Below are 21,952 nucleotides of genomic sequence, written 5' to 3'. Positions count from 1 at the left end.
GAGAATGTTTAATACACAACACAGGGTTTTTCAGCTGTGTTTTCATGCATGTACATGTATAGCCTCGATTCCAGGCCGCTCTTCCTCGAAGAGAAGCTAATTGTTTAGGCCTTGTGAAGGAGGCTAGTACATGTATAGACAATTGTTCGAAATCAACATAATTATATTTGAGCAAAATGATCAGAAACAAACAGATATTCCATGCACTATTGTCTACGAGTCAAATAAAACTAACCAAAGAAAGTGTGTCTAACTTTAGTCACCCCGATATCGTTGTCGATAGTCTAGTGGACGGAGATGAAGATGAAGAGATGACACCTCAAAATTGGTCAGATGTAAAGCTTGTTGCCATGCATGGAGGAATGTTCTCCAAGCATCACAATGAGATAGACTTTGAAAACGGTGACAGTATAATGACCAAAGAAGTTCCTGATGCTTAGCAAACTAGAATCATAATCATTCTAACTGAATGCGCAATATAGTGTTAGCTAATGTATAAAATCCCCGAAAACGCATTTGACTGAACACCAAAAAATATTGTGGAAACCCGTACAGCAATCTGTTACAACGTCATTCGCATGTACATGTGGCGCGAAATTTTTTACACTGCAGTACATGCACATTTTGTAGGACAGACATAAAGTATCCTAAATTAAAGTACTTAGATTTTTTGCAAGTAATATAGGAGGTGTTGTGTTGTCACAATACAGGGTTTTTCAGCTGTGCTTTCCATGTACAATTGTTGATAATCACTACAAATTTTCAGCAGCTAAAAAGGGACAGTTCAAAATCTAAGTATACATTGTTCTCATTGTCGGCTGTTGTAATTCAAAGAAAATTGGCAGCTTTTGCAGTTCCTTTAGTAAGCTTCAAGTACTGCTCCATGCTCAAGTTAAAGTCTCCACACTTGTTTAGGTTATCTGGCAACTGGAGGAGCTTCTATTTATCCTGAGCTTCATTAATTATGAGGGCCATCCCAGGAAGCTGATGTACCTCAATGTGACAGTGAAGGAACCATTGTCCCGGATTATCGGACTTGAAGTTGATAACGACATATCCACCAGCAGGAAGAATAACGGTATCTTTACGAATTGTTTTACTGTGAATCTGCATATCTGGAGACTCTCCATTCGTCCATCCAGGCTTGGTGCAACGGTTTGGATCGCAGCCATTTATTGGACACACACTTCCACCACAAGAGTCTCCACATTGAATATCGGGATTATGAATAGAAAGTTTCTTATCGCACACAGGTCCATCTCTCTGAGCAACGAAACCAGTCTCATAGCCAATCTTCACAACATGAAAAGTGTGCCCGTGCAAATGAATTGGATGAGCGGCATCGACTGTACCCATGGCAGTGAAAACAAACTGGATCGTCTTGTCATACGTAGCAGAATGTCTTCAAAGTTAAAGTTGAAAAAATGCAGACAGTCTGGACAATTTGGTGAAGAATAAGCAGCAGGCATTTTTTCTTCATCAGTTTCTTCAAGGAGTCGCAACTTGTCAACATTTGTACACTCAGTGTCTTTGAACGGGCAATTGACATCATTGCACTCATGACTTGAGGAGCATTGTATAGGTGGAGAGCCCAACTCGATTTCTTCGTACTGGGTTGAACTAATCGGAATCACTTTTTCTCACTTTTTCAGAGTTTACATATAAGCACACATGAATAAATTTGGCCATATCTCAAATTAAAAAAGTGTGGATTATCACACAATGATATCCGCCAGCCAAATATCTGTTTCAATGATCAATACAGCGATAGCCCAATGTTGATAGACCTTGATAGAGTCGAAAAATTACTTATACTTTTCCAGTACTTCTGTACAACTATCCGAGTCAGTCAACAAATCTTTATATCACATGCAGCAAACAAACTACATCTGGGTTGGTTGGTGGCATAGGTGATTCGTGAAGAACGACCTGTTTCCTTATACCACTGAAACAAAAAGTCAATAGCTATACAGAAAGTATTGAAGGCTCGAAAAATTAATCTCTCTTGTATGTCATTGTGCACATAATTATTATCAAATCCCGGCCACAACAACATTTGTAGTGAGTGAAAGTTTATGTTAATACTTCTACCAGATCTAAATACCATAATCGGAATTGAAAGGGGAAGCTAGCTATATATAATTGTGAGACATCAACAACAGATACTAATAATTATGCTATATCTATACTATCAGTAATTTGTCTTGCTACAATGTATATAACTTTCAGTGAACATGCCACTTTGTCTATAAAGTTCAATTTTCAACAGTCAGTTAATACTATACTTCTAAGTTGGTGAGCAGGTATCTTGTGTATTTGAAACCGTTACATTTGTCGCAGAAGTGGTAGTGACTACGGGAGTCCTGCGTGTGAAACGTGTCAGGCCAACAAGGCAAATTCCTTTCCTTATTAAACCAAAGATAAACGAGATGATAACCACAACTATGCAGATGATGATGACAGTAATGGCTACTCCAATGCCAATCGAGACGCTGGATGATGAATTTGATGATGAATTTGATGATGAATTGGATGCTGCATAAAAATATTATAGTATGTCAGCATGTATCTGCATGATTTAAATTTAAAATAGCTATATTATTAATTAGTACAGGGGGATAACTATAGCAATGAGGCATAGGAGGTGCTTGTCTCCTGAACTATTGAACCTCAAGTGTCATTCACCTCACTATATAGCTTTAAATATACCTTTATATAAGTTCGCGAGTATTAATTTTTGCTATTTCTGCGAATGAGAGTAAAATTGCACAAATTTGTACTCGCAGATAACTGGAAAATGCAATGAAACCACTTGCGAGTAATTAGAAATGCAATGAATAACACAACTTTAGCAGGATTTAAATACCAACAAAATGAGCTAAACAGTGAAAACGCAAACAAATCTACCTGTTGAAATATATCACCTTAAGGTAGCTCTGGCTAGGCTGGTTAACTCCTGGCTAGCTAACTCTAGCTATAGCCAACTAGGTATACAGAGAATGAGCGCAGAAAAAGAGCTCTACTATTATCACTGCCTTCTTCCAACATGCTACTGAAGAAAGAGAAGAAGAGCAGCAGTTATTACTATTTACCTACTCTGCTACACGTTAATTTGTGTGTGTGGCTCCAGGTTAAAATTTGTTAGGGGCGCAAGCGCCCCAGTGTGCCTCCTGCCTGTAAAATTTATAGTTACGCCCCTGTGTCATTGAGATAATTATTTGCAAAGTAATTAATGAATTGAGCTATATATATATGTCTCAGTCATGCACATTATTGATAAGTCATACTACTATTGACCCTTACCTGCTCCGCACACCAAGGCCATATCTTGTGTGTGGGTGCAATCTTCAACTCCAATAGCGTTAGCATGACAAGCAATCAATCTGTTCTCAGTTCCTAAGCAACGAAGGTCATCCAGCCATGTTCGAGTGGTTGATGAAGATTGAGGGAAACTATATTTATATATAATAAACACTGCACAAAAGTCGATGTACAACTGTCAACAATGTAATGCATGTCTCTTCCAATGATGCGCTTACATATATACTCACCCTAGCATTCCAACTCTTCCGTATCGAGTGTAGGTTGAGAACCCTAGTTGACGACAAGCCACCGTTGCATCATTTGGATTGAAACTGCATGTTGTCACACACTGTCCCCCATCGTCCACTGTAGTAGACCTCCAGTCTGCCAGAGGAGCCTCCTGTTTGGCCTAAGTTTCCTACCAGCCTCAAGTCTCCATTTGCCGAAGAGCCTAAATAACACAATTCATTACCTGCATGCATGCTGTATGGCGAATTGAACTGTTATAACTAGAGCACTGAAGTGCAAACCCTCGGCATTAATTTGAGGTTTAGTGAGTCTACAGCCTCGAGTCAAAGCCGCGTGTACATCTCTAGGCCGATGTGGCAGATTCGAGCTTTTTAGCTTCTGCTCGCTTTTATTTAACAACGAAGCTTTAACATCAAAATCTGCAAATTTAAAATTACTACCTTGTTGTGTTGAGGCTATCCATTGTGCAAACACAGTGCTATCTCATCCATGCAGGTGAGTAGACTCAGAATACACAGACAGACAGACTGACCAATTACTATGCCCCGTTGTGCTGCGGCGTACCGAGGGTTAATTATATAGCGCTATTCCTGATCATATCTTTCTTTTGTATACCTGTTACAGTAGATCTGCACACTAAAGCAACATCTTGTGTGTGGGTGCAATCTTCATCACCGATAGTGTTACGCCTACAATCAATCAGTCTACTCTCAGTTCCAAAGCAACGAAGCTCGTCCAGCCATGTCCGAGTGGTTGATGAAGATTGGGTGAAACTATATAATTATGGTGATTGAAATGATAAACACAATAAATCAGAATTCAATGAGATGTCATTGAAACTCTGTACAATAAATGAAAGCAGTTGGTACAAGGCATGCTGTCCGCTATAACAGAGCGGTCCGCTATTTAGAGAGACCGTTATAAGAGGTTCAACTGCATGTATAGTCAACAATTATGAGCTTATTTTTATTACACTCACCCTAGCATTCCAACTCTTCCGTATTGAGTGTACGTTAAAAACCCTAGTTGACGACAAGCTATACCATTGCATATGTATGCTGTATGCAAGTCTCGATTCCAGGCCGCAGGGAAGAAGAAAGGCACTGATCAGAGTTTCGAGGGCGACCTGGAATTGAGGCTAGATGTACTCTAGCCTCGATTCCAGGCCGATTAAAATATGGCCTGGTACCTATTGCATGGTGTTAGTGCGCATGCGTTAGTTTATTCACCAGAATCTGGAGAATCCCCTTTTTTCTTTCTCTCATCTATTTTCTATCTTTGTACATCAGCTTAGCTCTCTATTGCGTTGTTCCAGAAGGCTTTCACACTAGTCTGAAGGCTCTCATCTACCTCTATGACGGTTGTATGGTCAGGATGTCTTACCTTGTGTCAGTTAGCTCTAGCTGTGTAGTTTGGCAAAAACAGGGATCGGTATGTTCTGACGAAAATCGAAAAATTCGGTATTTTTTTTCAAGTTATCACTGCTCGGACTGGAAGCGACTTGGCCTATCCAAGTTTTCGCTGGATAATAGGCCCATGGCCATCTGTTAGTGTATGTAATTAGTTTGAATCAGTCTTGTTTTGTTTGTGCGTTACACGCCCTTTTACCTGACGCACTTTGATGTCTGACGGAGTTCGGCGAGTTACTCTAATGATTACCCTGCCAATAAAAATGAAGCTTTTTGGGAACTGAATTTGTTGCTTCTTGTATCAACAAGTTGGTCAGTGTTATTAATATTTCTTTCTATTAATGATATTTTCAATGTTGACTTGTTTATTGCAGCTATAATTATATAGCTGCAATAAACAAGTCAATTAAACTATCGTTAACTATCGATAGTTATATATACAAGTAATGACACAAACACAACAAGTACAATTAATAACAGAGAACGGTCTAACCAAGTTTGCAATACATAAACCGTGAATCATGCTAAATCATGCACATTCATGCAGTGTATATAGAAGAGAGTAGTACTTCACACTTAGCTAGCAAATAAGAGTTTTAATGTGTGACAAGCATTATTGCATCATCCAAGTGCACTAGCATTAAAACACGTTGGCTATAGCTAAGTGTGTTAGAGGTTTTATTGCTGATCACATTTATTGTGTTAAAGGTTTTATTGCTGATCACAAAGCTGAAAACCCTGTTCATACTAGTTTTGCAGATTAGAAAAAAGCTAGCTGCACTTTTAGATGACTTGAATGATGATAGAAAAAGTGTACAATAAGTCCTTTAAAGTACATTCACATGCATGACTGGATTTGATGTATGTCATTGGCTGTAGGTCACATGATCAGCAATAACCAATTACAAGACAGCTTTTATATTCTTGAAAATCACCGCAGTTGATGCTTCGCAGTGGTTAAATGAAAAGCTAGCAACACAATAATGCAAAACGATATGATTTGTGGAAAGCACAGCTTAATTTATTGTATATAGCTGCCAATAGGGTGCAAAAATAATAAATGTTGCAAGCTGCAGCGCTGTGCAAACACCTCTCGTCATATTTTGCTTCGCTCAAAAGTATCAGGAAATAATGTTTGCATTTGCAATTGTTGACAATAAACAAATTGAATTCCATGCATACATGCATGGATTTAATATAGAAGAGGAGCTTATTGGAAACAGAAGCTCATATATATCTGATGGCTTAATTAATGAAGCCAAGGATAGAAGTATGTAGATCTATAGAAGTTTTATTTTGTCAAATTATTCTCTCTTTCATTTCCTGTCAATGGAAAAAGGGGTGGATCTGCAATGAGGTCAGAGTTCACAAGGGCTGCTGCCTCTGGCAGTGCAGCTCTTTTTTGACTCGTGTAGCTAACAAACAGCTATAGACAAGTGCTTTAGTGCAAGGCTAAGTCAAAAAAATGTGTGCGAACAGATGATGCTGCAACAGATTTCACTGTAAAACTAGCCATAACTCGACTTGCCTTGTGATTTGGGTTTGGGTAGGCTTGCACTGTTCAAGAAGCTTTAGTTGCAAATCCATGAATCAAATCCAAGAGAATGTGGCTAAAACTTATATATGAAGCTGTTAGTTTCGTCGAATTGCAACGGTTGAGTAATTTCAGCTGGAATACAGTCAGATTTACCGTATTTCTCGTGGGGCTATGCCTAGAGGTAACTACTAAGTAGAGTTATGTACAAGGTTTGCCAGGCACTATTTTGAAAACTAGGTATAACTCGAGAACGAAGCATTATTTTACAAATTGAAATCCAAAAACGTGACTAGAAGCCTATAGAAGCTCTTACTTGTACTTCATTGATCATTGAGCAGTTATATATATATATAGCAGTCTACAGACTCTACACAGACAGACACACACACACATTACCATGCCACTGCATGTGCGCATGCAAACCCACCGAGGTATAATTTAAGCGACACCGCTACATGTATACCTCTATAGAGACCAAGCAAATTTGGAGCTGTATTTATGCTTGTGTTGCAAACAGAGATAGCTACCTCGTTTAAATACATTGAAGAAATAATTTTATGGGTGCAAATTACTTATCAAAATAGGATACCAGAAATAGCTAATTAGCATGAGCTCACTCACCTCCAACAGCCCAAACCAGGCTCAGGACAGTTACTGATTTCCACAGCAAGCAACTCATCATGGAGGTACAGCACAAGTATAATTATAGTGACGGTCTGTCCCACAACATTTTTATATGCAATTAACCTACTGCGCATGTGCAGTGACATAATATGAACTGATGGAATCACTTTTCCAGAAGAGCTTACATAACGCAGTATTCCCTCAGTTATAATTATGTCCTAGCAATCGATATGGTGGACCACCTTTCGGCCAATGTTTCTGCTCTCACCAGTATAGTTCTTATAATTATAGCAACCTGATTAACTTAGAGGATAAAATAATAGCGTTCACCAGTATTAATGATAACGTAGTTAACATTTTTCACATGGTTCAATCCAGTATAGTAGCCACCATAGTTAGTCGATGTCCATGCAGCTGAGCCTTGTCTTACTGTACGGTACACTATTGTGTCTTCCTTTCCTGTTGATGAGGCCCGAGTAAAAGGGAAGTGGTTCAACTCCTGCCACATCCATACCTCTAGATCTGGTGATTTGGTATCACATTGCACTATCATTTGGTACTTCCCCTACAGGTACTTCTTGTAGACCAGCATGAGCTTTTGATAATGTATCAAGAGAGGCCTCCTGATTCCATTTAAGATGAACGCTCGGCAGGATTTATCGATAAATGTTCTAATACCATGAATATCGAGTTGGGTCTCAACTAATTCCGGTCGTTCTTTAATAATGAGAGCTCCAAAGAAACCGTCTGTTCGCTGTGCTTCACTGTGTGAATAGTAGCCGGATGAGTTGACTATTATGTAAGTGTAGAAGTAGCTGAAAGAAGGGCCAATCTGACAGTCACACTGCATGTGTGACTTGTCCCACTCCATCCATCTTCTTTGATGCAATCCGTGCCAGTGGATTAATATACTTGTTTAAACTACAGTAGTTAAAGTAAAAAAATTACTGCAAGACGATATGTATGGTTCCAATGAATATAGTAGCCAAACTGGCTGTAATGGAATTATGAGTCAAATCAGAACACATGATAAGCATGCATGCATTTGCTAAGAGACTAATAAATTACCTTCAGTAGACATGTTGTTATGGACGTGGATGACCACCTCTTGACCATGGTGAACAATAATTGTTGGCCCAGGAATCTGACCATTCACTCCAACAGCCATGCGATACGTCTTTACTTCAACGTAGACCTATTGCAGATCAGTGCATTTAATTTTATAGCACATTGCCTTCCACTGTAAAATGGATGTGGTCCACTTGTTCATCAATGTTTAATATACAGCACTTCTTGCATGCCTCGAATATAGCCAGTCCCTCATTTAGTCCAACTCTAAATTTCTGATAGCTTGTGAAAGTCATAGTCTCATCAATCTCTAAATTAAAAATGCACCATGTGAACGTTTTTTGAATCTCATAACACACAACATTCAAAACAATAGCTCTACAAACTTCTAGCTGTGCAATCAGTTTTCAAATTAAAGCTATATACAAGAATAGTACCAATCCAAAGATTTAACAATCATCATGCCCACGCAATCAATTGACCCTGCAGAAGCTTGCATGGGCCCCTATACATATGCATGTGAGTGTATGATTTGATATGACAGCGTGCACAATGGGATATAACAACGTGCACAATGGGATATAACAACGTGCACAATGGGATATAACAACGTAAATTTACGATGGAATATGACATCATGAATAATTTTTTTACGATGGAATAATTTATGACGACGTGATTTACGATGGAATATTTATGATGACGTGGATACGATGGATTGCATGTAGACCCTGGCAAATTATGCTCCTTTTTCAGCCTATTATGCTTGTTGAAAGAACCCATTATGCCCCACATATGACGTCTTTTTTCAGCAGTAGTAGTAATAACAAATTATATCTTGTTGTATTGTATATTTGTAACATAACTGAAGATTCAACATAATCTTCTAGACATGAAAGAGCCATTTAAAAGAGATAAAACATGTTCAGCAGCAGTAGAGGACCGTCGTATTCGTACCAAATTCAAAATTTTAACCCTAATATGCCCCAATTATGCAGCATAATGACCTAACCTATTATGCCCCAAATTATGCATAATTTGCCAGGGCCAAATTGCATGTATATAACAACGTCATTGACAATAGAGTATGACAATGTGATTACGAGAATAATTATGACAACGTGAGTTAATTACGATGGCAATGTGAATTTACGATGTCATATAACACGCGAAATTGCGCTGTACCTAGCGCGTAAACATTTAACGCCTCTAGCGTGCAGTATTCATGCGTCGAGTGACGCTGTAGCGCAATGCACAATTGCATCATCCACGATGGTAGATTACATCTATGATAAGTTTGGCTTGCCATATATCCGCAACCACATAAAGCCTAAATGAAACCATGCATAATTGACCACAGAACTTCCGGGGCCTTTTAATAGTAGATACATGGCATTGTATGGTTCAGTCTACTGATTTGAGCTCCAAGATACTTCTACATTGCCTAAATTTATTCAGTGAATCCTAATGTTGGAATGGCCGCTAAAGAGCAAAATCAAGGTGAGACATGATTCCAGCTAGATCTAGCATATGCCCTAACTGGTCGACTAGTCTACACCACCTTCACCTTGGTACAGATCTACGTGATCTGTCACGGAAATATTGGTCTGGTGGAAAAACTTTCCGAGAGTACCTTTCTTACATAGAATTCGGAAGACACTAACACTACCCCTATATAAACCCTAACCCCTAACTCTCTAATAACTTCTGCTAAGACGTAGTTACAGAGGATCGAAATTCCATGGAAATTCAGTCTTCCGAACAATTTTTCATGGAATTTTGGCCAATAACAGTTCGGGGAAATTCGGTCTCTCCCGGACCAATTTTCTCCAGACAGACTAACTGGTATTCCCGTGACAGATCTAGCTAGATAGTCCAATCACTATAGACATGCATGTAGATCTACTTGACCATTTTATTGGGAATTCCCTCAGAGCTCACTATTGACAATCTGAAAACAGAAATGAAAGTGACTGATGAGCAGCTCAATACAACAATAAAGGAACCAGATCTACCTGAGTTAGCTGCATGTTTTGACAATGTTCACAATGGCTATCTTGAAAAACTGGAGCTCTTACCTGGAGAACAAACTGATGTGAGGACTAGAGCCTATGTAGATGGCACTCTGGCAGGAATGTTGCTGGCTCTGAAATGTTGGATACTGACCAAAGGCCTAGAAGCCACCTTTCGAGCTCTACTACTCATCTCACTCTCTCTACTCAAAGAAAATGTTGCTGTTCGAGTGTGCAAGTACTTGTTTGACAAATGTGAGTCTGAATTATTGTGTGAGAGTATTGTCATTGTCATACACTCAGGTGTATTAAGGCACGTCCAGAATTAAGAAAAGCCAACGTACGTCACATACATTGAATATTAAACGTAGTAATGGCAAATTTTGTTTTGTCATAAAAATTTATAAACTAAAACCATTTGTTCCAGCTTAGTTAGATCCTATCTTTTCCTGGAATCCTGATGCACATATTATATACTGATGAAATCCTGCTGCGCAAAAGCAGATTCATAGGTAATCATGGTCACCACAAACAACATGCTAAGATTTACCTGAATTGTCCCTGAGATCTCCTCTTAAGTGCAGCAACAACTCGATCGATGTTTGTAACTAATCTTGCTTCTAGTATGACTATGCTACTCAGTTTCTAGTTTCACTGGGTATTTTTAGCATCATTTACTACTAGTATGGAGTGCTAAAATCGCTTGCAGGCTTTTGACTTGGCTGAATAGCTACTGTTCTCTGCAAGTTTCCGTATATCTCTCCATGCACACACATTTCCTCCGTAAAACATTATGACGCGTGTCCAACCTCCTCTGCTCCAGAGGAGGTACGACATCCGCGTATCATCCGCATGTCTTTAACACACACATTCCGAACTTTGACCTAAGGAATGTGTGTCTAAAACGTTTCCTTTGACACGCGGATGTCGTACCTCCTCTGCCTCTGCTCTGTCCTCTAAATACAGTGTCGTGACGCAATGTATATGAATATCATTATAACAAAATTCCTTGTAATTTTAATTTGGACAGTCCTTAATGCCCCTGAGCATACCTGTATGTGTTTACTAGACTCTTCTAATTGCTTATGTTTACTCACATACAACAAGTTTACATCATTAATTTCTACACAACAATGTATATGCCGAGGCAATACTATTACTATGACCTTTACAGTCTCCATTTCGAGTCCCCCCTCCCGAGAGAGGGTCCTGCTGAACCACAAGCTGTCCTCGTACAGAGACTACCTACAAAGTCGCTACAGAGCACAAATATCCACATCAGCCACACAATGGCCTCCCGTCCCAACAAAGAAAGTGTTCAAACTAGCCATGATTCAGAAGGAGAAAATACAGAGAGGAAGAATCGATGAGGAATTTTTTAGACTATCAATCACAGGAAAAATTGATGATATTTTACTTAAAAAAACTCCAGTCAACTTGTTAAACATTTTCTCTGAGATTGGGGATAGACGAAAGTTTGTGTTAATTGAAGGAGCTCCCGGCTCTGGCAAGAGCACCCTTGCTCTACATATTTGTCAGGAGTGGGCAAAGGGGAAACTGTTCCAAGAGTTCGATATTGCAATCCTCGTGAGACTGAGAGATCCACTTGTCAAAGAAGCCATTACAATTTCTGACTTACTTCCTTGCACAAACAAAGCGATGGCTAATGAAACAGACACTGCAATTATGTCACTGTATGGCAAAGGTGTACTGTGGGTGCTGGACGGATGGGACGAGCTTCCTTCTGACCTCCCTAGAGACTCCATCATCAATAAACTAATCCGACCATACATGTCACGAGAAAGTCCGCTACACGAATCAGCTGTGATTGTAACATCTCGACCATCATCTTCGGCTGAACTCCACCCACTAGTATCGTCCAGAGTGGAGGTGTTGGGGTTCACTCCACATCAACTAGAGCAGTACTTCACCGAGTGTCTGCAAGGTGACTTACAAGCTGTGCAGACTCTACTGGAGAGAATTCGAGAGAACCCAATGGTAGAAAGCAGCTGTTACCTCCCCCTCAATGCTTCCATTGTCGTTAATTGCTTTCTTTCTGATAACCACTCACTCCCCACATCCAACCACGGGATATTCAAATCAGTTGTCCAGAGTTCTCTCAAGAGATACCTCCAGGATAAGTTAGGGAAGACCACTCCAGTGGGAGACATCACATCCCCAGACTCCCTGCCCTCAGAAATCAGAACACAGTCCATACAAATGTGTCAACTTGCATTTCATGGGATTGAAGAAAACAAAGTGACATTTACTGATACAAATTTGGCAACTCTTTCCATTCCGAAGGACATTTCAAACATTGGATTATTACAAACTGTTTCCAGTATCACTAGCGATGGTCATCTGGTTTACTACTGCTTTCTCCACCTGTCTATTCAAGAGCTACTAGCAGCAGTCCACATCTCTCTTATGTCTCCCAAGCAACAAATTTATGTCTTCCAAAAGCTATTCGACAATCCTCGATTCAGTGCAGTCTTCCAGTTTTATGCTGGCATCACCAAACTGAGAACTAGTAGACCAATTCTCAGCATGTTACCTCGATTCCTGTGTCCGTTTCCGATCTCTATTTTCGATCTGCTTCAAAACATTGTCAAGAGTGAGAAAGAGAAGAAGAGCTATGAGCCGAAGATCCTTTTGTTGTCCCTCATTAATTGTTTGTACGAAGCTGAAGACTCGTCACTGTGTGCATTTGTGGCTAATCTTCTTAATCACTATCTAGATCTTGATAACACTACAATGAATCCTATCAACTGCCTCTGTGTTGGATACTTTGCATCATATTTCGCATCAGTTTGTGACAATACCTGCAAAGAATTCACACTGCGCCTAAGAAGTTGCTATATTGATGATCAAGGCTGCAAATTTCTGGCCCAAGGACTCTGCAAGTGTTCATACTCTCGATCCAAGATTACTCTTTACCTTCATAATAATTATATTCGTGAAGAAGGGATACGTCACATCGCTGAGGTGATTGAGAGTACTAGTTTAATATCTAAATTGATTTTGTCTAACAATTCCATTGGTAACAGTGGACTTAGCACACTCTGTGAGGCCTTGTCAACCAACACATCATTAAAGAATCTCATTCTCTATGACTGCTCACTATCTCTCAACGATCACGGTGCAATCCCTCGACTACTGAGCACAAACAACACTACTCTTGAACACCTTAGTTTATCACGCAATGTTATTGGTAACACTGAGCTCAAGAATCTTTGTGAGGCCTTGTGGACTAACACATCATTAAAGAGACTGGACCTGGAATGTTGCTCACTAACAATATCAGACGACAATGGAGCTGTCCTCTATCAACTTTTGAATCATAACAATTCCCTCGAACATCTTAATTTGTCTAGTAACACAGTGACTAGCTGTCGTCACATTGCTGCTGGACTTGCTGTCAATAAGACTCTGAGAACATTGAACTTGGGTTACTGTAAACTGACTGATCAGAGTATTGAGGAGCTATCAGCTAAACTGATTAATAAGCTTAAAACACTGTACATTTGGGGCAATGACACCATAACAAAAGATGGAATGAAGACGCTTGCCAGACATCTAACCACCCACTGCTCTGAACTGACAAAATTGTTGATACCCAGCCGTCTAATATCCTGTATTAACACAGTATTCTGGGACGCTAACAAAGAGAGGAAGAGAAATGGACTACCTGAGATAAATGTAGGTACATGAGATCAGTCTAATCTCGACCATTATTATTTGTTTTAATTGACAATTGATTTTTCCTATAATTACAATATTCCATTAATACTTGAGTGACAATGTAACTGACCAGAGAAAGTAGCGTACAGAATCGAAGTGTATTAGTTGCTAAAAATCAGGTCAGCAAATGAATAATCTACTTGGTCAATAAACAGCACAGCAATGATGATGAATACGCAGGTGTGTAATGTACGAAACATTGAACACTCTAGTCCTATTGTGATAGACAATTTCAACAGCCATGCACGGTCAATAAATTATAATACCTTATAGCAGGTTAATTTGAAAAGGAAAAGGATTGAAAACGACCGGGCTTCTATGTGTAAACGGTTGAAACACTCCGCATTATGAACACTAAGTAGAGCCATAGGTAGAGCAGAGCTAGATTGATACATGGAACAGTAGGCTTACCATACATCCACACTTGATTGGGGTACATTATGCTTTTTACCCATTATTGTTTAGACTACTTGTGAAAGAACGCTGGCTAAACTTGCGGCGTTCTACTTTTGTAGGCTAGAGTACACATTGCATTGTGATGTTATAACTTTTTCGTGTGCTGAAAGGGTGGCAAAAGTTTAGCTGTGTTAAAAGTTAGCTGTGTTTTTCTCAGAAAACTTAGGGAGAGAGACAACTCCAAGTACCACATTCAGTTGTCCATAGCTATCCGGTGCATGCTCATTGTGTTTGCTGTGGGTATTGAGCGTATCGAGGTGTACGGAGGCTGTGTGTTTGTGTCCATCCTCATCCACTACTTCACTCTGGTGGCTGTCATGTGGATGGGGGCAGAGGCCTTGCTTATGTTCCAGAAACTAGTCATAATAATAGTCTTTATGAATATCACGACCAGTCATTTTGTCTCTAGTTTGTTGGCATAAGTTGCATGTAGTATTATGCATTTAATTAGTGTCTTGTTATACAACCCCTTTCAAATGCAAACCTTAGAGTCAGTCTGTTTTTTGCTTTTAAATTATATTTCAAGTGAGGTGAAAAATGTTGTACCAGTATAATGTCCACTATACCATTGCTTGCTGTATTAGAGTCCCTAAAGGTAAAATATTGATTACTCTAAACTCAGCTTGTGTGGGCTTATTCAAGGCAGCCTAGAAAAATAGTTTACCACCGCCCCCCACAGTGTTCCCTTTGATTCCTGTCCTTATCCCGATGATCATTGATCTGGCTGACGGTACAACTCCAGAGACAGACCTCATCATCACTAGGAATGTGGACCCCATCACTGGAGATGTCACTGGAGGAGTGTGAGTTTGAGTGAATAGAATAATTTCATATTGTGTAGATCTATATACAATGGATGATGGCAATGTGCAAGTTTTGGTATATATACAGTGCTGTTTGTGTGGCTATGATTTTAATGATTGTGTTTTTGTATGCAGCTGTTTCCTCAAGCATCCTGGAGTGTTCTTTGGTGCTTTCCTGGCTCCTATACTGGTTATTCTCCTCTTTAACGTCGTCATCTTCATCTGGGTCATTGTCATTCTGCTGAAACACACCCAGGGAAACATAAAGAGATCAAGTGAGAAAAGTTTTAACTTCCCTCCGACAACTCGTGGGCATCTCTGGTGTCATGTTGCTGTTCAGGCTCACCTGGCTCTTTGCTGGACTCACAATCGATATATCAATGGTAGCAACATTGTTCGAACTGTCTTGTAAGTTTTGTTTACTGTCTTCACATCATCCCAAGGATTCTTTATATTTCTGTTCTTTGTTAATTTCAATCGAGAAGCTCGAGAATCATAGAAAGAGTTTCTGGCGTGTGGCCGCTACACGTCCGAACTCCTCCACCCCTCACAGTACAAGAACACAAACTCCGAAGAAGGAACAGGCACTGTACACACAAGGAAAACACGGGCACTACCACCGCTGCATCCTCCTTAGGCAACGCAAATACTTAAAACACCGTCAATCTCGATTCTGAAGCTAGCCCACTCCGGGAGAAAATAGATTTGAGCAGATATTCCACTATCGTCTACGAGTCAAATAAAACTAACCGAAGAAAGTGTGTCTAACTTTAGTCACCCTGATATCGTTGTCGATAGTCAAGTGGACGGAGATGAAGATGAAGAGATGACACCTCAAAATTGGTCAGATGTAAAACCTGTTGCCATGCATGGAAGAATGTTCTCCAAGCATCACAATGAGATAGACTTTGAAAATGGTGACAGTATAATGACCTTGATGCTTAGCAAACTAGAATTATAATTGGAATGCAATATAGTGTTAGCTAATGTAATAAAATCCCCGAAAACGCATTTGATGGGACACCAAAAAATATTGTGGAAACAATTCCGTACGGCAATCTGTTACAACGTCATTCGCATGTATACATGTGGCAATGTTTTACGCTGCAGTACATGAACATTTGTAGGACAGACAAAAAGTGGCAAGTAATATAGGGGGTGTTGTCACAATACAGGGTTTTTCAGCTGTGCTTTCCATGTACAATTGTTGATAATCACTACAAATTTTCAGCAGTAGAAACTAACTAGAAGGAAATTTCATTGACAGTTCAAAATCTAAGTCTACATTGTTCTCATTGTCGGCTGTTGTAATTCAAAGAAAATTGGCAGCTTTTGCAGTTCCTTTAGTAAGCTTCAAGTACTGCTCCATGCTCAAGTTAAAGTCTCCACACTTGTTTAGGTTATCTGGCAACTGGAGGAGCTCCTGTTTATCCTGAGCTTCATTAATTATGAGGGCCATCCCAGAAAGCTGATGTACCTCAATGTGACAGTGAAGGAACCATTGTCCCGGATTATCGGACTTGAAGTTGATAACGACATATCCACCAGCAGGAAGCATAACGGTATCTTTACGAATTGTTTTACTGTGAATCTGCATATCTGGAGAGTTTCCATTCGTCCATCCAGGCTTGGTGCAACGATTTGGATCGCAGCCATTTATTGGACACACACTTCCACCACAAGAGTCTCCACATTGAATATCGGGATTATGAATAGAAAGTTTCGTTTGTATGTTATCGCACACAGGTCCATCTCTCTGAGCAACGAAACCAGTCGTATCGTCATACTCTGGGTAGCCAATCTTCACAACATGAAAAGTGTGCCCGTGCAAATGAATTGGATGAGCGGCATCGACTGTACCCATGGCGGTGAGAACAAACTGGACCGTCTTGTCATATGGAATGTCTCTCACTTGTGTACATATACATGCAAGACTTGCAGGGTTACACTCTGTTTCTAAGTCACATTGAGTTCCTTGTTTTAAGTAATCGTCATACTGTGTTTGTGGTGGGGCAGGGGGAAGAAGAAAAGAGCGTCCGTTCACAGAACTTGTAGCAGAATGTCCTTCAAAGTTAAAGTTGAAAAAATGCAGACAGTCTGGACAATTGGGTGAAGGATAAGCAGCGGGCATTTCTTCTTCGTCAGTTTCTTCAAGGAGTCGCAGCTTGTCAACATTCGTACACTCAGTGTAATAAGCTGGGTGGAAATCTTTGAACGGGCAATTGACAGCATGGCACTTATGACTTGAGGAGCATTGTATAGGTGGAGAGCCCAACTTGATTTCTTCATACTGGGTTGAACTGATCGGAATCACTGTTTCAGAGTTTACATAACGCAGTATTCCCTCAGCTACATGTCCTAGCGATCGATATGGTGGACCACCTTTCAGATTTATTTCCAATGTTTCTGCTCTCAACCAGTAATTCTTAGCATCCTGATTGGCATCAAGAATAAAATCATAGCGTTCGCCAGTATGAATTATGATGTAGTCAACGTCATTCACGGGTTCAATCCAATAGCCATCAGTGGCCACAACAGTTAGTCGATGTCCATCGATCGAAAATTTGTACGCGTAAAGTCCTTGAGCACCAATCAGTCGGAATCGATATCTATTGCCTTGTTGGACTCGGAATTCGCTGAGCCTTGTCTTGCTGTATGGTACATCATTGTGTCTTCCTTTCCCGTTGATGAGGCCCGAGTAAAAGGGAAGTGCTCCAACCCCTCCGCGCTCAATACTTCTAGTTACTTCATACGGTTCATCCCAATCATTAGGTACTTGGCCTATAGGTATATTTTCAAAGAAGCCTAGACCAGCATGACTTTGTGTGAATGCATTAAGAGAGGCCTCCTGATTCCAGTCAACAAGAGTGATTGAATGCTCCGCAGGATCATCGATAAATGTTTTAACACCATGATAACCGAGTTTCGTCTTGATATCATTCAACTCATTGGGTCGTTCTTTAACAATGAGAGCTCCAAAGAAACCGTCTGTTCGCTGTGCTCCACTGTGTGAATGGTACCAGAATGAGCCAGATGGGCTGGCTATGTAAGTGTAGGAGTAGCTAGAAGAAGGGCCGATCTGACACTGTGTGACTTGTCCCACTCCGTCCATCCAAGGCGTTCCTCTCTGATGCACTCCATGCCAGTGGATTGATATACCTATTGGTAGTTGAAGTAAAACATTACTACAATACGTAGTTACACGCATCAGGTTTGAAACAGTTTCCTGTCTCAAAATCAGGCATGCACTAAATAATGATATGCATGGTGTATTGTTACAAATTAAAAATACCATTAAAGATTAATCAACTGATAAATTACCTTCAGTAGACATGTTGTTATGGACGTGGATGACCACCTCTTGACCATGGTGAACAATGATTGTTGGCCCAGGAATCTGACCATTCACTCCAACAGCCATGCGATAAGTCTTTCCATCAACGTACTGTGGATCGGTGCATTTCTCCTTATCCAATTCAGCACATTGCCTTCCACTGTGAATTGGATGTGGTCCAGCACTTCCTGACCTCTCATCGATGTTATACAGCACTCCTTGTGCAGCTCGAACAGCCAGTCCCTCGCTCAATCCAACTCCAAGTTTTTGATAACTTGTGAAAGTCATGATTTCATCAATCTCCATATTAAAAATGCACTGAGTAGCATCCGCTTCACACTCGCAAACTGGTATCCCATAGCCACAGTGGGGAGTATCCTTGATGGTGTTCGGTTTTTGCAAAGTAAGGGGAACTAGTGTAGCATCGTAGGTATATAAGTCTGCTTCGTTGCCATCGACCCATTTGTTAAAATTGTCATTATTTGTGAGTAACGTGAAATCGAAATTTGAGTAGGCAGATACTTCAGTTTTGATGTTGCTTATGTACCATCCATCAGTATCCACTGCTTTCAGCTTGACACTTGTTATCATATCTTGAGTAAGACAGCTCGGTATTGAGTTTGAAGGTTTAAAGCTGGACAGAGATAGCTGTATGGTGTACATAGCGCCTAAATTCTTGTCTCCTTCCAGGGTGGCCTCATGGGCTAAGTTGTTGATGCCTATCACCATTTTGGGGGTGCTCCATATTGCAAACGCTGAGCGGCACCACTCACAGACCCTGTTTTTGCTGTAACTTTGATGTACTTAATGCAAACTGCTTGATTAGTATTGTGCAGAGTGAGGGGAACTAGTGTAGCATCGTAGCTATATAAGTATGCTTCGTCCCCATCGATCCATTTGTTAAAATTATCATCTCTTGTGAGTGGAGTGAAAGCATGGTTAGAGCCAGAGATATCAGTTTTGATCCAAGCTACATACCATCCATCACCCCCCTCTTCTTTCAGCTTGACACTTGTTATCATATCTTGAGTAAGACAGCTCGGTATTGAGTTTGAAGGTTTAAAGCTGGACAAAGAAAGCTGCTTGGTGTACATAGCACCTACATACTTGTTTCCTTCCAGGGTGGCCTCATGAGCTACATTGTGTATGCCTATCACCATTTTGGGGGGTGCTCCATAACGTTGAGCGGAACCCTTCAAAGATCCTGTTTTTGCTGTGACTTCGATGTACTTGATGCAAACTGCATATAAAAATCATGTGCCTGGGTGTAAGTCTATACTTTCTGCCTATATGGAAGTCTTAGCGATGTACAACTAATGCATATTATAGTAGGTTGACTAGTGATTTGCATATACCTTTGCAACTAATGCATATTATAGTAGGTTTACTAGTGATTTGCATATACCTTTGCCTTCTGCATCAGTTTCTGGTTCTTCGTCGGCAGCAAGTGATGCAGGCTCCTCTGATTCAGAGTCTGCAAATCCTTGAATCAATTTGGTAAATTGCTCCAGAACTCGGTCCATTCCGTTAGAAGTATCCTTTTCATCATCTCGCACTATAAAATGGTCCAGTATAATAGATACATTTATCCGAGATAACTGAATAATTATATATCGCAATGATTTTTGAATTATCTTACCGTTTTCTGCGAAAATATCTTCCTCGTTCAATTTATTGTTTAGTTGTTGTTCCACTGTATCAAACAAAATGGCATGCACTCATTTTACTGACTAGCTATACTGCAACTTACCAGTATCCTCTTGTGCATTGCGGGCATCATTGATCATGATTTCTTGCAGTAGCAATTTCCTAAGCTGATTTCTCGCATCATCAAGATCAGCTTTGGACTCATGAATACATGAGCCACAAGATAAGAGTACCAAAAATGTGATGATAGCAACATATGCGTACGCCTGCATGAGAAAATGCATGATGCTTGACAACGCATCTTGCATGCAGGCTGAAAACATACCATCACTTGTCTTGGACTCTACTGTGAGCAAGCTTTACCAATCCACAGTACAACGGTTCTTAGACTATAGGTTTCCCAGCGAGGCACTGCAAAAAGGTTCCCAGTAAGGGACTGCTAAAAGGTTCTAGGTTTCCCAGTGAGGAAAAGCTTCATCATTTTATAAGGTGCAAGCCTAAGCTATTTATACACACAATCATAATTATAGGTAAGGAATGTTCTAGACCAAAAATGTAATTATAAGACTAAGTGCTGATATGTGATTCTAGCACATATCAGCACTTAATTAACAACAGTTCTGTTTCATGTTCTCTCCCTCCCACGCTTACAATGAGAACCGGCTGGAAATTATTTCCTTTGATGTCTGATCTCATGCATGCATGGGTGATGCTATAATATACCAGAACTATAATATTATGCATGTGGTGAAGGAACCCTTAAAATTGTGTCTCTGTAAAACTATAGTGCCCAAGTGATTCCATAGAATTGTCAACTACTGAATCCTTTCTACTTCACCTCATAATTACAGTGGAAGCGGCTTGCTGAGTTGTTTGCATAACATAGCTAATTTAAGTGCTGTTAATAGATTATCCTTACCATCAAAAGACCGTGGGCTGTGGAGGTGACTGGTCAGACAGCTTAAGCTTGTAATAACTCAAGCTCTTTAATTGATATTTTGTGCAACCACCTGCATGCATCGGTACTCACACACCTACCACTGCAATTATTATTTGTGTAGTGCACTTTTTTTTATGATTCGATAAGACATTATTGATTTCAGGCAATCTGAAGTGATGATAATAAAATTACATTGAAAAATGTTAGAACTTTGACCGGCACAAAACAGAGTCCCTGTTAGTGTCAGAGGTATAGTGTGCACGGTTACACGATCATTAGAGTATCAGTCTAGTGGGCTGGTAATTTCCAAACATTTGCCTTGGTGAGCCTCTAGATTTTTATCTAGATCTAGTAGTCCAGGCTCCTCTGATTCATTGAGAAGAGGTAACTCATCTGGAGAGGTGTAAGTATTTGTACACATGCACTCAATTATCAGTTGAAACAAGATATGTATTGTGGAAGTCCTACAGTGAGTATGTCTAAGCCAATGTGATCACTAGAATTTCAATTCAGTATCCTTTAAATCCACCTCATTTAAATACAGTGGAAGCGTCCTTGATATAATATAATTATGCTGAGATTAGTGTTTTGCATGCGTAACACTAATATACAGTTAAATTATCTATAATTTTATACCCCTTTTATGTGATTGAACTTCATAGTCATAGTCATAGTGAGCTAGTCGGCTGTGATCAAGTATTCTCGAGATTCTTACAATGAAAATACATGACACTGCACAATATAAATTGTTCTAAATAGTAGAAGGTACAGGTTTAATAAAAACTCTGCGATTCCTGTAACCAATATCCTGCTTGTACCACGAAGGAGA

General features: G+C 39.9%; 4 protein-coding genes and 1 long non-coding RNA gene across 11 annotated transcripts; 1 reads left to right on the top strand and 4 right to left on the bottom strand.

The window, feature by feature from the left end:
• Nucleotides 1-777: 777 nt before the first annotated feature.
• LOC135338942 (uncharacterized) lies at nt 778-1,689 on the bottom strand. The gene is given in 2 exon segments (XM_064535037.1): nt 778-1,380; nt 1,645-1,689. Coding segments are annotated over 2 exon segments (597 nt in total). The 3' UTR covers nt 778-828.
• A 466-nt stretch (nt 1,690-2,155) lies between these two features.
• LOC135339072 (uncharacterized) lies at nt 2,156-7,191 on the bottom strand. Of its 6 annotated transcripts, XR_010395828.1 has the most exons (5): nt 4,168-7,183; nt 3,993-4,105; nt 3,552-3,754; nt 3,304-3,452; nt 2,156-2,535 (listed from the first exon to the last, which is right to left on the bottom strand). It is a non-coding gene; the product is annotated as an uncharacterized LOC135339072 (long non-coding RNA). The 6 variants fall into 6 exon arrangements; XR_010395829.1 differs by having other exon boundaries at nt 3,552-4,325; nt 7,120-7,191; XR_010395827.1 differs by having other exon boundaries at nt 3,993-7,183.
• Nucleotides 7,192-7,355: 164 nt separating this feature from the next.
• LOC135338941 (uncharacterized) lies at nt 7,356-8,178 on the bottom strand. The gene is made up of 2 exons (XM_064535035.1): nt 7,690-8,178; nt 7,356-7,636 (listed from the first exon to the last, which is right to left on the bottom strand). Exons 1-2 carry the CDS (start codon nt 7,991-7,993, stop codon nt 7,518-7,520), a joined length of 423 nt encoding a protein of 140 aa, XP_064391105.1. The 5' UTR covers nt 7,994-8,178; the 3' UTR covers nt 7,356-7,517.
• Nucleotides 8,179-9,580: 1,402 nt separating this feature from the next.
• LOC135339009 (NACHT, LRR and PYD domains-containing protein 12-like) lies at nt 9,581-14,817 on the top strand. Of its 2 annotated transcripts, none has more exons than XM_064535103.1 (3): nt 9,581-9,690; nt 10,125-10,457; nt 11,377-14,815. In XM_064535103.1, exons 1-3 carry the CDS (start codon nt 9,666-9,668, stop codon nt 13,911-13,913), a joined length of 2,895 nt encoding a protein of 964 aa, XP_064391173.1. In that variant the 5' UTR covers nt 9,581-9,665; the 3' UTR covers nt 13,914-14,815. The 2 variants fall into 2 exon arrangements, with proteins under 2 accessions (XP_064391173.1, XP_064391174.1); XM_064535104.1 differs by having other exon boundaries at nt 9,582-9,690; nt 10,152-10,457; nt 11,377-14,817.
• Nucleotides 14,818-16,361: 1,544 nt separating this feature from the next.
• On the bottom strand, nt 16,362-20,667 carry LOC135339013 (uncharacterized). The gene is made up of 6 exons (XM_064535113.1): nt 20,509-20,667; nt 20,287-20,449; nt 20,176-20,229; nt 19,942-20,091; nt 18,524-19,776; nt 16,362-18,361 (listed from the first exon to the last, which is right to left on the bottom strand). Exons 5-6 carry the CDS (start codon nt 19,263-19,265, stop codon nt 16,515-16,517), a joined length of 2,589 nt encoding a protein of 862 aa, XP_064391183.1. The 5' UTR covers nt 19,266-19,776; nt 19,942-20,091; nt 20,176-20,229; nt 20,287-20,449; nt 20,509-20,667; the 3' UTR covers nt 16,362-16,514.
• Between the last annotated feature and the right edge of the window lie 1,285 nt (nt 20,668-21,952).

The sequence above is a fragment of the Halichondria panicea genome, chromosome 7, assembly GCF_963675165.1.
Source record: "Halichondria panicea chromosome 7, odHalPani1.1, whole genome shotgun sequence".
NCBI lineage: Eukaryota > Metazoa > Porifera > Demospongiae > Suberitida > Halichondriidae > Halichondria > Halichondria panicea.
This window is presented reverse-complemented; position numbering and strand designations above follow the sequence as displayed.

Bases quoted from the DNA above. Each gene is read 5' to 3' on its own strand.
- LOC135338941 (XM_064535035.1), bottom strand. From the start codon at position 7,993: ATGGAGTGGGACAAGTCACACATGCAGTGTGACTGTCAGATTGGCCCT. The intron at 7,637-7,689 runs AGGGGAAGTACC...CCAGATCTAGAG, and splicing joins GGTCTACAAGAAGTACCTGT to GTATGGATGTGGCAGGAGTT.
- LOC135339009 (XM_064535103.1), top strand. From the start codon at position 9,666: ATGGCCGCTAAAGAGCAAAATCAAG. The intron at 9,691-10,124 runs GTGAGACATGAT...GAATTCCCTCAG, and splicing joins CGCTAAAGAGCAAAATCAAG to AGCTCACTATTGACAATCTG. The intron at 10,458-11,376 runs GTGAGTCTGAAT...TGACCTTTACAG, and splicing joins CAAGTACTTGTTTGACAAAT to TCTCCATTTCGAGTCCCCCC.
- LOC135339013 (XM_064535113.1), bottom strand. From the start codon at position 19,265: ATGGTGATAGGCATCAACAACTTAGCCCATGAGGCCACCCTGGAAGGA. The intron at 18,362-18,523 runs GTAATTTATCAG...AACTACCAATAG, and splicing joins TAACAACATGTCTACTGAAG to GTATATCAATCCACTGGCAT.